The sequence below is a fragment of the Mirounga angustirostris genome, unplaced genomic scaffold (assembly GCF_029215605.1).
Source record: "Mirounga angustirostris isolate CCGP_5_RB_7025 unplaced genomic scaffold, mMirAng1.0.hap1 SCAF_5, whole genome shotgun sequence".
NCBI classification, from domain to species: Eukaryota; Metazoa; Chordata; class Mammalia; order Carnivora; family Phocidae; genus Mirounga; species Mirounga angustirostris.
Genome location: NW_026991713.1, coordinates 31,264,988 through 31,279,927, shown reverse-complemented (window position 1 = coordinate 31,279,927; position 14,940 = coordinate 31,264,988). Strand labels below are relative to the sequence as shown.

At 34.3% G+C, this 14,940-nt stretch overlaps 1 protein-coding gene across 5 annotated transcripts in view; it reads left to right on the top strand.

The window, feature by feature from the left end:
- Positions 1-14,940, top strand: part of TMTC3 (transmembrane O-mannosyltransferase targeting cadherins 3) — a 62,681-nt gene that overhangs the window by 7,924 nt on the left and 39,817 nt on the right. For all 5 annotated transcript variants that reach the window (XR_006790591.3, XM_064590826.1, XM_064590824.1 and 2 more), the window contains exons 2-5: positions 6,061-6,262; positions 9,845-10,063; positions 11,812-11,911; positions 14,740-14,855. Coding sequence is in view for 4 of the 5 variants with exons in the window: in XM_064590824.1 (XP_064446894.1) it covers positions 6,061-6,262; positions 9,845-10,063; positions 11,812-11,911; positions 14,740-14,855 (637 nt within the window). In the remaining variant the exon portion in view is untranslated. The remainder of the gene's footprint in view (positions 1-6,060; positions 6,263-9,844; positions 10,064-11,811; positions 11,912-14,739; positions 14,856-14,940) is intronic.

The window sequence follows — 14,940 nt, the reverse complement described above, 5'->3', positions numbered from 1 at the left end:
GGACCCCAGGCACAACCAGCAAAATAAATATATATGTATATTTATATATATATGTGTGTGTGTATATATGCACACACATACTTGTGCATATGTATCAAATAAAGATATTTATATCAAGGAATGGACTTAAAAAATCATGGGGCTGGTAAATTCAGAATCTGTAGATGTAGAGTAGGCTGGGAAAGTAGAAACTCTCCAGCAGGATCTGATGCTGCAGTCTCAAGGTAGAAATTCTTCTTAGGGAAACTTCAGTTTTGCTCTGAAGGCAATTCAACTGATTAGATGAGGTCCATCCACATTATGGGATATAATCTTTACTTAAAGTCACTGGATTGTAAATGTTAACAACACCTACAAAATAACCTTTATAACGACACCTTGGTTAGTATTTGGGGCGCCGGGTGGCTCAGTCATTAAGCGGCTGCCTTCGGCTCAGGTCATGATCCCAGGGTCCTGGAATTGAGTACCGCATCAGGCTCCCTGCTCAGTGGGAAGCCTGCTTCTCCCTCTCCCACTCCCCCTGCTTGTGTTCCTGCTCTTGCTATCTCTCTCTCTGTCAAATAAATAAATAAAATCTTTAAAAAAAAAAAGAAAACTATTGCCTAGGCAAGTTGACACATAAAACTAACCATAACAGGGATGCCTGGGTGGCTCAGTCGGTTAAGTGTCTGCCTTTGGCTCAGGTCATGCCCAAGCCCCGTGTCTGGCTGCCTGCTCAGTGGGGAGCCTGCTTCTCCTTCTCCCTCTGCTTGCCACTCCCCCTGCTTGCATTCTCTCTCTCTCTCTCTGTCAAATAAATAATAAATAAAATCTTACAACAACAACAAAAAAACTAACCATAACAGTAGTCTTCATGAATAGTAAGCATTTTATGCCATTTACTTGATGAATAGCACTTCATTGGTAAACCCACGTGATGCTTCTCAAACCCCTCACCCATACCAAGTTTATAGAATTTTAAGAGATAACCCAAGGGAGCTTAATGAAACAAAGGGAGTGAGCTAGTAGCATGCTTGTGAGCTCAATTGTGGAGTCATCTGAGGTTCTGCCCCCAAAGCCACCTGTGGGAGTAGAGGATGGAAGTAGGGGTGGTGGTTTTAAATAGATCTCAGCAAATAAAAGCTGGATATTACCAGTTTCCAAGGAGGGACTAAGGATCTTTCTTCTAATGAAGGAAGATGAAATAGAGATAAAGGGAACTTGAGGTGATGATTCCCAGTAATGTGGGGTTTTGAACCCAAAGAACACGTATGAGAGTCTCATTTGGTAATGTTCATGAAGTATTTTTGTTTTCCTTTCTTTCACCATTTTGCTCTAATGCTGTAGTGTTCAAAAACTATGTTTAGCCAGAATGTAAGGTACTCTCGTATCTAAAGAAAGAGAAGAGTAGAACCCCATTCCATGACAAGAGGCTTCTTATTTGCAGTGAGCCAGAGCTTGGAGCAGAGGACAATCCCCAAAGTTAAATCAAGTTGAAAGTTTTGATTATTATGTTGGAATTGAGCATTTCAATTACTGCATGAAACTGCATTGCAACTTAACGTGACTGCGTAACTCTTCATTAACTACCTATTTAGAAATCCTGGGAATGGTCCAGGTTTCTTAAAGTAGCATTTTATAACCTTATGTTTTTTAAGCCTTTAAATTCAACCTAAAAAAAAATCTTATTTTATAAACTTACCGTTTTATTCTATAACAACTCAAATCGAAAGGACTAAATGCCTTAGCTACATTTCAAAGTTCAAAGTCTTGGTTTCCACTCAGGTTGTGATCTCAGGGTCGTGGGATGGAGACTGACATGGAGTCTGCTTGGGATTCTCTCCTTCCCTCTACCCCTCCCCCCCCGCATGTGCACACATGCTCTCTTTCTCTAAAATAAATAAGTCTTAAAAAAAAAAAACTTGTTTAAATTCCCTTAATTTAAAATTATATTTATAGGGTCTTCTGAGTGGCTCAGTCAGTTAAGCATCTGCCTTCAGCTCAGGTCATGATCCTGGAGTCCCGGGATCAAACCCCACATTGGGCTCCCTGCTCAGTGGGGAGTCTGCTTCTCCCTTTCCCCATGCTCCCCATCCCTGCCCCTGCTCATGCTCTCTTTTTTTCTCTCTCAAATAAATGAATAGAATCTTTTAAAAATTTGTATTTGTAATTTGAATGTATTAATTTTTATTCAAGGACTTCAGATACCTGACTTAAAAAGCAAAACTTTCTCAATACTTAAACAATTTGTAGGGGCACCTGGGTGGCTCAGTCGTTGAGCGTCTGCCTTCAGCTCAGGTCATGATCCCAGGGTCCTGGGATCGAGCCCCGTGTCGGGCTCCCTGCTCGGCGGGTAGCCTGCTTCTCCCTCTCCTGCTCCCCCTGCTTGTGTTCCCTCTCTCACTGTCTCTGTCTCTGTCAAATAAATAAAATCTTAAGAAAAAAAACCCAAAAAACCAATTTGTATAAACCTAGTAAATTAAGCTTAAAACTATTAGCAACTCCCAAGTCCTTACAAAATTCCAATAATGTTTGTAAACTTGGCTAAATTTTTATACTTTTCAACTAAAAAGCCTAAATCCACAAATTGCATGGTTTGTAATTTAATATTATATATATTATACATATTGTATCATATAAAATTGTATTTTATAGTTTTAAAGCTAATATACCAAGAGTCTACAGTGTGTGTCAGATTCTCTTAAACATTATTAGTACTCTAATAATCATATATATGTTGTTCCCAAATACAGCTTTGAGGTAGTAAAACCATAGGTTTAATTTACTCCTTTTTCTTCTATTAATTTTAATTTTTCCTATGGTGAGAACATATAAGCAGTTTGACAAACAACAGTTTGGGATAAAAATCCCAAATGTCCCCAGATCAGGGTTCTGAGATTATGGGAGAGAGATTTGTGACCCATACACAAGACTTGATTTTCACCTACCTGGTGGTGGATGTCCTGAGTTGTTTTGTTTTTCTAAATTACCATCACACACACACACACACACACACACACACACACACACACAATGGGAGAGTAAAATGGTTCTTACACATTAGGTGCTCTATTTATAGCTTCTTGGGAGTATTGCTGAAGAACCTTCTGACCTGTTCTAGTGTAGACTGGCTAGTGGGCCTGCTTGCATGGTTCTCATTCTGGGTATTTCTTTTGTTGCTGTCTTGCACTGGATCCCGTGTTTCCTGATTTCCCTCTCTTTCTGTTTCTTAATATACTCTCTCATTTATTGGAATAAGTCTTCTGTTAGTTTCCTGAGGAGACATCAGAGGTAAAGTTTTTGAGACCTTGAATATCTTAAGATATTTTTTATTCTATTTTCCTAGTTGGGAAATTTGTGTTTATTAATATCAAATTTTAGGTTGGAAATTATTATCCCTCAGAAATTTGAAGCATTACTCCTTTTTTTTTCAGAATTTTCCTCCCCTGCCCCCCCAATCCTCCAGCTTCCAGTGTTAGTGGAAAAAAAAAAAAGGATTTGTTTGAATCCTAATCTTTGCTATGAAACCTGCTTTCTTCCTTTGTGGAAGCTTTTAGAGGCCTCTTTTTTGTTTGTTTCCAGGGTTGTAAAATTTTACAAAATTGTGTGCCCAGTTGGTAGAAGATAACTGGAGGATCTCAAAATATGTAGACAGACTTTTAGTTAACCCTCATTTTCAGTTTGCTACCTGTTTTCACTTGTGTCCCCTATATCAGACACCCTGTGTTTCACCTATTTCAGAGAGGAAGTCTCTAGTCTTCTGCCCAGCTACAGGAGAAAAGGTTACTTGCCTGTACCCAATGACAGAGGAGTCTAAATTTTAACAAATACATCTGTTCCTTTTTCTTGAGATTCTTTTTTTTTTTTTAAAGATTTTATTTATTTATTTGAGAGAGAGAGAGCATGAGAGGGGGGGAGGGTCAGAGAGAGAAGCAGACTCCCTGCCGAGCAGGGAGCCCGATGCGGGACTCGATCCCGGGACTCCAGGATCATGACCTGAGCCGAAGGCAGTCGCTTAACCAACTGAGCCACCCAGGCGCCCTTTTTCTTGAGATTCTTGTCACCAGTTTTGAGATTGATGCTGACAGGGATGCAAAAAACTTTTTAGCTTTCCCCCTTAAGCTTAAGATTTACTTTCCTGAGCTCTGTTGCATCACCACTGAACTTTTGTTTTTCCAGCTTACAAAATCCAATGGTCTTTATCCTTGTGGATTTATACTTTTTTTTTTTCTTTTTAATACCTTGTCATTTTAGTGTGTGATTTAGGAGTGAGGCAAATGCCTGCTCAGTATCTCCAGTCTTTAAACAACTGCTATTAACTTTTTCTGGGATAAGGCACAAGTTCATACTCTTTAGAGATGATAAATCAGTGCTGGGTTCAAGATAAACTCTTAGATCATTTTTTTTTTTTTTTTTTACTTGAAAACTATCCTTCAAAAGGTACAGCTAATATCCTTTTGTGACTTGTAGGATTGGATTTTGCATTTCTTTAAGTAATATATTCTAAGGTTTTCCTATCTATACTTTAATACTTTCTTAGGCTTTTGTGTGTCTATATCCTTATATAAATCTTACATCTGATTTTAAATCTCTCTGCCCTTCCTAGTGTCATCTTCCTCTCTGATCTAGCAGGAACTCCTATAGATATATATCACATCTTAGATCTTCTGACTCTGTGAGTAATGTATTAGTTTCTTCTTGCTGCTGTAACAAATTACCACAAATAAAGTGACTTAACACAAATTTATTATTTTATAATTATGGAGGTGCAAAATAGGTTTCCCTAGACTAAAATTGAGAGTCCGTAGGTCTGTGGTCACTTTAGATGCTCTAATGAAGAATGTGTTTCTTTGCTCTTTCCGGCTTCTGGAGGCCACCATCATTCCTTGCCTTGTGGCCCCAGCCTGCCATCACATCACTCTCATCTCTGCTTTCCTGACTCTCCTGCCTCCCTCTTTAACTTTTAAGATCTCTTGTCATTGAATTGGCCCACCCAGATAATCGAAGATATAATCTCCTCATCTCAAAACCCTCAATTTAATCACACCTTGTAATGTCTCTTTTGCCATGTAAAGTAACATTATCACAGATTCAGGGATTTGGATATGGATAGTTATGGTGGGCCATAATTCTGCCTCCACAGATAATGATACTAATGATACTACTCAAGCTAGAAAAGTATATCATTGGCTTGTTTTTCAAGAGTACCCTCCAACCTTATTTTTATTATAAGGCTAATTCTTCAGTATCATACAGTTAATACAGTTCCTTCTCTAAACCATTTTCTTACTAAATCCTTTCTAAAGCAATGATTTAATTATGAATTGTCATGTCTGAAGCCTGTTCTCTAGATTAAAATCATTTGTTGTAATGAGAAAAACACTATGATTTAGATCTGGGTTTTAAACTCATATTGCTAAGCAGATAACATAAATCAGTGTGAAAAATAGTGAGACTATAGTTAAATGGCTAATACACAGCTAGCTTAGGCTTAGAATGCCTTTAGACACATTTGAGATATTTTTAAAAGGCTTTAACCAAATTAAACAAGGCTGCAGGCTAACAGTTTGGATGCCTAATTTAGGTAATAGTTGGTTTTCGGGTATATAAAGTACTAAAATACAAGCTCCATCTACATTTCAGAAAATCCATGTTCAGTGTCTTTTCAAGTATTTTTTTTTTTCCTCACAAAAATTTATTTACTGCTTCTGGAGTACACCATACTAGGTTTTTAAAGTTTTCATATATATATATATATATATATATTCCCTGAATAACCTGTGACAATTGATAGGGAGTTCACTATCTAGTTAGCTAGAGAGGTAAGTCCAGAGATTAAATGGTGTGATAAAGGATTCTAATAGAAATATGAAATACATGAAGGAGCAATTAATTTTAAGTTAGGAATTTGGAGAGGTGGTCAGCTAATGCTTTTTAGAGGTGGTTGACATTTGAGCTGAGCTTTGAAGTCTCCTGGAGAATTAGCATTCACTATTTTACTTATCCTTCTATGAAAATTTTACTTACTTGAAAAAACAATGATGCTTATTTCATCTTACCTTTATGATTTTTTCCCCCCAGATTTGTGGACAGGATGGCTGATATTAACCTCAAAGAAATAGCCTTAATAGTAGGTGTGGTTACCGCCTGCTATTGGAACAGCCTCTTCTGTGGTTTTGTTTTTGATGATGTTTCAGCAATACTGGATAATAAAGACCTGCATCCATCTACACCTTTAAAAACTTTATTTCAGAATGACTTCTGGGGAACCCCTATGTCTGAGGTAAGTAGTTATTGTTTATGTGTATCTTAGATTTTAAAATATTCTAATAGTTTATTACTCCTAATTTCTTTACCACCATTGTCATCACAGCACTTATGAATTTGTTTCCCTAAAATGTATATGTTAGATAGGAAGTAGAAGATGTGATTATCTTCTTTAAAGCAGTACATAATTCTTTCCTTGGCTGTGTATTTTAATCTTTTTAAAAACAATATATGTGTGTGAAAACCAAATGTGTTAGGATAGCAAGAAGTGTAAACAAATCTATTTTCTTGCTAACTTTTTTTTTTCATGATTCAGGCAAAAGAAATGACCACTTATGATATATTTAACCATCTAAAAATATGTGACTTCAATATAAATAGATTAGACTTTAAGGGTAAAAGTATTTTTTTCCTGCAGAAAATTTTAAATTTGTGTCATATTTTTTACCTAGTATTTTAATTTTATATTGAGAACCCAAAAGTTCATTTTTTATGAGGATGTTTTTATTTTGTCAGTAAATTTATTTTGAAGGTCACTATTAAACTGTTTGGGATTAAACTGTTGTCATTTTGGGAGCCCATAGATTGGATCCTACCATTCTATTATATAATAGCTGTACGAAATTGGTGAGAATATAGCTTTTAGATGGCAAGCTCTATAAGAGATCTGATCCATAAAAGAATAATACCTTGAGGATAAATAAATGAATTACTCTATAGTACGTGGCGCACAGTTGAACCGTAACATATAACACTCTTTTATACTTTGTCAGTTGTCATTTGTGGTCCCTTTCCGCATTCTTTAAATATGGAAGCTTCTCAAGAGTGGGGATGAAGTCTGTCATTCCTCTAGTCACAAGCACATAAGAAGTATTTTTTCTTGTTAAATAAGCAGACTTTATTTTCTTGTAACCTTCCTGTTCTCACCCTATTCTAGCCTTTAAAAGAAATGAATATTTGACAATGAGAAAAAATATTATATAATAAGATCATTATTTTCTAGGCCATTTATTTCCTTCTACCCCTACATTTTATCCCTAGAGACCCTTAGAAATATGTGTCCATTTCCCCAACTTAAGTTAGTATCTGTTGTGATTTTAATCATGACATTGAGATTTTAACTGAAAGGTTAGCTGGCCAGATTAAGGGTCTCATGAAAGTTACCATACCATGGTGTCAGTGCAATGTTTTGTGACTTCCTCAGCTTTACAGATTGAAAATATGATTTTGTTCAGAGCTCCTATAAGTGGACACACTAAGAAAAGTACTCATAAACTCCGAAAAAAATGAATGAACAGATTTGAATAACAATATATGGTGGAGATTGTTGCTTCCTCCTTTTTTCTGATGGGCGTATTCTCTTCCTGTAGGGAAATGTGCCACTAAGGAAAAATTATTCTGAGTAGTATTAAGGTATTACAACTTTTCTTGACCAGCCTGAAATTAGCACATTCAGAGATCAGATGGTTGATGTCATCAAGTAATGATAGCCTGGAAGCCTATCTGTGAGTGCCCAAACCTTCATAAAGATTTTTGTGTCAGTGTAGATCTTAAAGACACATTTTGGGCTTTGGACATATTCCTGAGCTGTATGAATACTGACATAGTAGGGGTCTTTGGACTCCTCTGGCACTCTTAGTGTTTAGATTATCTCTTTAGTAAGCCCATTCTTTAGCTATGATTATACTCGGTTTTTGAATGGTTCGGTGGATTATAAATCTAGCTACATATTAGAATCTGCTTGGCACTTAAAAAAATATTACTAAGGCTCTACTCAAATCTGTTACAGTTATCTCAGAAAGGGATGTGGGCATCAGTGTTTTTGTCTTGTTCCTTTTGTGTTTGCTTTTTTATTGTTCTTGTGGAATTTGGGGGGCAGGGAGGAGTAGAGGATTAGGTTTTTTCTGTTTATCCAAGTGATTCTCTGGCATAGCCATGGTTGAGCTGTAATGAGCCATCTCTTCTGGTATTTGGCCTATGAAGTATCTTTGTTAAGGTAACTTTTGCAAATATCCCATTTCACTTTGTTTTGCCATTGATATATGGAGATTCACATTAATAGGGAACTATTAGCCTATTCATTATATTCATGCTTATGTTTCTATGTTCTTATGCCAACTAATACTATGAATAATTGTTTTTTCTCTAAAATACCTGAATTTAATAATGATCTATATTGTTTTGTTTGTAATAGAACTAGCTGTTTTACTATATTTTCACAGAAGAATCTATTATCTACTACACTGATGATTATCACAGTGGAGTCTTTAGATTACTAATGCATTGTGTGAATAATCAGTCAAGTTAATAATTAATCTATTTTTTAATTGGCCATTACCTGTGACTGTACATCTAATAGACCTAACAAAACAATTATGTATATTACAGTTAAAAATAACCTATTCCCTGCACTTTCAGACTTAGTCCTTTTGACTGGCCAATATGTCCCAGTGGAACTACAGTAACATTTCAGGCACTCAAAAGGTTTCCAGGCCTTTTTTTGCTTTTGGATACACATCATGTCAGTTCAGTATAATGCCTTAAAAATAATTTTGTATGCCTGAGCTAAATCAAATGATGTACAAAAATTAAGCAGCAAAGAACATTCAAGGTAGACATCACTCATGGCATGTGTAGTCAATACAGAGATATTAAAATGTTCCTGTTTTCAAATTGAGAAATGTTTGTTCCTTGTGGTTCCTGATGTTCCCTAGTAGGGATAAACAGGTTTAAGTCGATACCTGTAATACCAGAGTTATAGCAAAATATGGTAAGAGGTATGAGAGTGAAGAAGCTGAGTGTGAATGCCCTTACATAAAATTTTAAAAAGTAATAGGATAATATTTTATGTGTTTTTGTCCTGTGCATTTTATTCTTAAATCTGGTTTGATTTTTGTCTTATGGTAAAAATATTTCTGGTTAAGTGAAACTTCTAGCTTATAAAGAAATTCAGCAGCTTCACATAAAATTTGATTTATTGCCAGTAAAGACTACCATAACAAAGGTATCTATTCTGTTATTCTAAGAAAGTTTTTGTTTTTGTATTATTCTCTGGGTAGTATTTGGGGGTTTTTTGGTTTAATATATTCAGGTTTACATATTATGAAAGTGTTTTTCATAAAACAGTACTTTTCTGAGTCTTCACAATTAAAACTGAGCTGGTAAACATTCTGTTCTTATATTTCCTTTTGAGAATCTGGCCAGCAGTTATATAAATGCTTGTATTAGTAATAGATTGGAAAGTAGGCTTTGGAGAGAATCCTGTGTTCTGATTTGATCAGTGCCACTATTGTCCTGCTTTATTATTTTTTTAAATCTGTGTATTGAAGAGGAATTAATAGTCATATGTTCTTCCTCTTCTATTGATGGGATGGGATATTTGCAAAAGGAGGAAATTGCCTTTGTTTTGGGACTAAGGAAATAGGAAAACACATTATAAAACTATCTTTTAGTCTTGTGTTATCCTTGGAGCAGTTCATTACTTTATTGCTATATCTCAGCCAAATGTAGATACTTTGAATAGGAAATGCAAAGATTAAGTTATGTGTGCTAAAGGACCATGGAATTTTAATGATGATGATTGTTTTTTTCCTTTTAGGAGAGAAGCCACAAGTCTTACCGTCCCTTAACAGTATTGACATTTCGTTTAAATTATCTGTTTAGTGAACTGAAACCAATGTCATATCATCTTCTAAATATGATTTTTCATGCTGTGGTTAGTGTGATATTTCTTAAAGTTTGCAAACTTTTTCTGGACAACAGGAGTAGTATGATTGCTTCTTTACTTTTTGCAGTGCACCCAATACACACAGAAGCAGTAAGTAAAACTGTAAATCAGTGTTCTTCTTCTTTTTTTTTTTTTAACAAAGCCTACATAGTGACTATAATGGTATATGTTTTTAAGAAAAGAAATTTAACCGTGGCCTTAATTAAAATATTTGAAGATTTTTAAATTAGTATAAGTCTTAACTTTCTAGTGTACAGAGTCTGACTTCCTTCTATATAAAATTTTTTAATTTATTTATTTTTAAGATCTTATTTATTTATTTGAGAGTGCGCACAAACAGAGGAAGCCACAGGCAAAGGGAGAGGGAGAAGCAGGCTTCTGCTGAGCAGGGAGCCCCATGCGGGGCTTAATCCCAGGACCCTGGGATCATGACCTGAGCTGAAGGCAGCCGCTTAACCAACTGAGCCACCCAGGCGCCCCTAAAATTTTTAAATTTAAAGCAAGTTTTGAAACATAAACATTCTTTAAGGACATAAGATAAAATTGCTCAAGATGAGTAATGAAAGGATAAATGAATACAGTTCCTTGCTAATTGTTTTTTTATGAATATAGATTTAAAATATTTGTCAACTTCTTAGTGTTTCAAAGGACACAAAAAAATAAGACAAGTTTAAATAAAAGATGAAAATATACGTAAACATATATCAAAATATATGCAAACATAAAAAAACATTCTAACCAGTGAAGATACTCTACTTTCATGTTTGTCTGTTGCCACGTTTCAAAATTGTGAGCTGTCTCTGCTGTTGCCAGTATGTCTGTCAGCCCCTACATACCAAGAGGTACTTAAATTATAACTTTATTTTTCTTGATAACCTTGAAACCCCAAAACTGCCTCTCAACAGAGCAAAAAGGACTGTTCAGTTGCTTTGTTACAAGCTTTCAGTTGTAAGCAAAAAAATGTATGTTTGAACTCTTGTGCTTGAATTTATTAGAAGGGGTTTGTGTGTCTCTCCCACTGTCTTGAACCTTTTTATGTCTAGTTGAACAGACATTTTTCCATGCATTTACAAAAACGATAGGTTGTTTTAAATTTTACAGTGAGTTCAGAATAAAGGAAGAGATTTGAGGGTTTTATATTTAAATTTTTAGAATTTAAAAAAGGACTTTTATTTATTTGAGAAAGAGACAGCACAAGCAGCCAGAGGGCAGAGGGAGAGGGCTAAGCAGACTCCCTGCTGAGCAGGGAGCCCCTTGCAGGGCTTGATCCCAAGACCCTGAGATCATGACCTGAACTGAAGTCAGACACTTAACTGACTGAGCCACCCAGGCACCCCAAAAAAGGACTTTTTAAAGTTTATTATCTTGAGTTTACACATTTATTATGAGATAGAACTTACTGAATTTATGAATATTTTTATATTTTAAGAATGCTTGTATTTTAAGGAAATATGTAAGGTCTTAGGTTTTTTGTTTGTTTGTTTTTTAAATTAAGAACTATTCTAGATATTGTCCTAATATTATGTAAGATGTTACTGTTGAGGGAAGCTGGGTAAACAGTACACAGGACTTCTCTGTACCTGTTTTTGCAACTTCCTGTGAATCTGTAATTATTTCAAAATAATAAAAACTATTTTAGAGTCACTGGTAAATTTATTTTTATGGAAGATATACAAATTCACCACATGAGGGCACTCAAAGAATGTCTAAGAAACTGAAATGTGTGCTTGAAAAATTATGGCAGTTTGATTTCTAAAGTGCTGTTCTTATTATATGTGGTAGTTAAATTTTCAGGAGCCTCTTCATTAATATGAACTCCCCTCCCTTTCCCTTTTTAGGTAACAGGTGTTGTAGGAAGAGCAGAACTTTTGTCCTCTATCTTTTTTCTAGCTGCATTTTTGTCATATACCAAATCAAAAGGACCAGATAATTCCATAGGTGAGTGTCTTAACATTTAATTTTTTTCTCTATATCTATTATAAAATATATGCCACACTTGGGTTTATCTTTAGCATGTATGGACATATGAACATGATATTGCAACATTGTCAGTATTAAAAAAATTTTTGCATGAAGTTTATATTTTATCATGACTAACAGATTATGTATGATTTAACTTAAAAAAATTACCCTAGAATATGGGAGTTTTAGAGTCATTCTTAGTTCCATGTACTGTTATCTATAAATGATACAAGTACCAATACTTCAGTTGTCTTTCTATAGTAAAGCTGTGAATTGTATTATTTAGGTAAAGTTGAAAGCTTATTAGAATATAACTTTATTATGTGTTGATCATAGTTGAGTTATTGTTATTGAGTCCCTACCATGTGGCCCACCCTGGAAAATGCTTTGTACAAATTAGGTCTTTAATCCTGCTAATGCCAGCTATTAGCAGAAAACAAGCTCCAGGCAATAAAAATGACTTTTTAGAAGTGTGGGAACAGTGGGCATGAAAGAGGTTTTACATAATGGTAACCTATATTTGGTTGATCTTAAAATTTAACTCTGAGGTTTTTTCCTACATTCTTGGAGAATTTTCTCACTGTAGACCCAAAGTACTGATGATAAGGAGCCTAATTTTGTATTAATGTAAACTAAGGTTCAGGAAATAAGTGATTTAGCCAAACACTTTTAGTGTGTTCTTAGATTTGTAATATGGGTAGGTTTCTGTCTCCATTTCCTAGAATGGTTCCTTATATACAGTAGGTGTTCATTATATTTATTTAGCAAATGACCAAGTGAACAATTAAACAAATAAATTCTAATTAAAAAGATGCTGACCCTGCTTTTGAACCTCTCTCTATCCTCTTAGCTCCCATAATACTTCATATTCTACAATATGTAATTTTACACTTAAGACCATAAACAGTTTTGTTATCATCTTTGTATTCACTATTTTATCTAATGTATGTTACCCTGTGCAAAGGTGTTCAATTTGTAATTATTTGATCACTTTAAATTCTAGGCTGTTAATGACCCATGCCCTTTTTTTTTCAAGCATGATCCACCTCAGGGCCTTTTTCCTTTCTGTTAGTTTGGGTTTCTGCTCAAATGTCATCAGTACACCACTCATCTTTCCCATTCCTTTCTGCTTCCTTTCACCTTCTATTTTTCTTCATAACACTTAGGTCATCATTTGGCAAATATATCTTTACTTATTTGACTATTATCTCCCCCAGAAAATGTAGCAGATACTTAAAATAACTTAGAATATGTGATTGCTGGAAGTTTGTATCTTTACACATGTAAAATCAGTTTAGAAACCTGTATTTTGTGTTGGAAAGGATTTTAATGATTGAAATTGAATCAGTACTTACACATGTATATATTTTTAAGTGTTGTTAATGTATTTAGCAGGGGGACTTGTTTTGGACAAAATCACATATGGTAACTTTAACCACAGAGATCTGTTTATAAAATCAAAGTTTATATTCACACAGTAATATAGTCACCAAAAGTTGAAGAACTGAAGTGACTGGTTTCAGTAAAGTTCTTGCCTTTATTAGAGCTATTAGTTGCTGAGATTGAATCCAGCATTGCAGAAGGCAACTGTTTGCTTTCTCTGTCTTGGAATGGAATTACAAACTAGTAAGAAGCTCTGAATTTAATGTCAGAAGAACCAAGTTAAAGTCATGATTTCTTTATTGTGCATGACTATTTTTTTAGACCTCCAAAATTCTTTCCTCATCTTAAAAATGGGTATGATTATATCAGCTCTCATATCCCATTGGTATAATCTACTACTTTCATATTGATGGTTTTGATCTAACTAGAATATGAAGGGGTTTTTTTGTTTTTTTTTTGAGAGAAAGAATACTATTACATGGAGTATCTCCAATAGTGTTTCAAAGTTTGAGTTGTTTTCCTTTCAGTAATTATAACCTATAGAGTATTCTAAAGTTGAAAACAATTTCAAAAATAAATGAATTTCTGTATTAAGGCAAATGACAAAGGAAAATATATTAGATTCATAAATCGTTTTTTTATTTATACCTGGAATTAAGTCAATTATTTGAGTTATTACTTTGATTAATGTTCTTAATAAATAAACCTAAGGTCACGCAATCATACTACAGTATATCTTTTAAACTGGAAGAGAATTGGAGATTATATTTTCCAGTAGGAAAACTGAAACTCAGAAAAGTTTCCCAAAGTCACAAAGCAAGTTAGTAGTAGATCCAGAATTACTCTCACAATTCATTCTTCTTTAATCAAATTACGACTACTACTACTACTAGTAGATGTTTGCTTAAAGTTGATGAAGTAGGTTTTCTGTTTAAATAGAACTTCTGAATATTCTATTGCAAATTTTTTAAAAAAATATTAAATTCTTACTATGAACCTGTTTCAGTTTTTATACTCTTTTTTTTTTTTAATAGATGCTAGTTTACTTTGCCCAGTAGTTTTCAGTTTCAGGTTTTTAATAAAACATAGATGTCTACATAATGAAGTATTTGTCTTCATTTCAAACTGATAGTTCATCAGTCACAACACTCCAGCCTGTAAGTTTCTCTTTTCCACAAAAAGTTTTAGTACAAGTTATACATCTCAATGTTTTGTTTTGAGTGCATAAAGGAAAAATCACTTACAACATTTAAATATATTTTAAAATATAAAGTATAGGTTAGTGGGAAATAACGTAAATGTGAATAGAATCACAAGTAAACTTTTTTAGTAATGTCTAATAGTTGTCTAACTTAAAATATCTCTATGATATTATAAAATTGTTTTGTGTAGTTCTATATTTTTCTGTTCTTAAATTGCAGTATGGACTCCAATTGCCTTGACAGTGGTTTTAGTTGCTGTTGCAACGTTGTGTAAAGAACAAGGAATAACAGTTGTGGGAATTTGCTGTGTGTATGAAGTATTTATTGCACAAGGGGTAAGGAGAAATATGTTTTTTTGTTGCTATCACTTATCATACTTAAATGCTCTTATAATAAACTTGTTTTCTAAATGTGTCATTA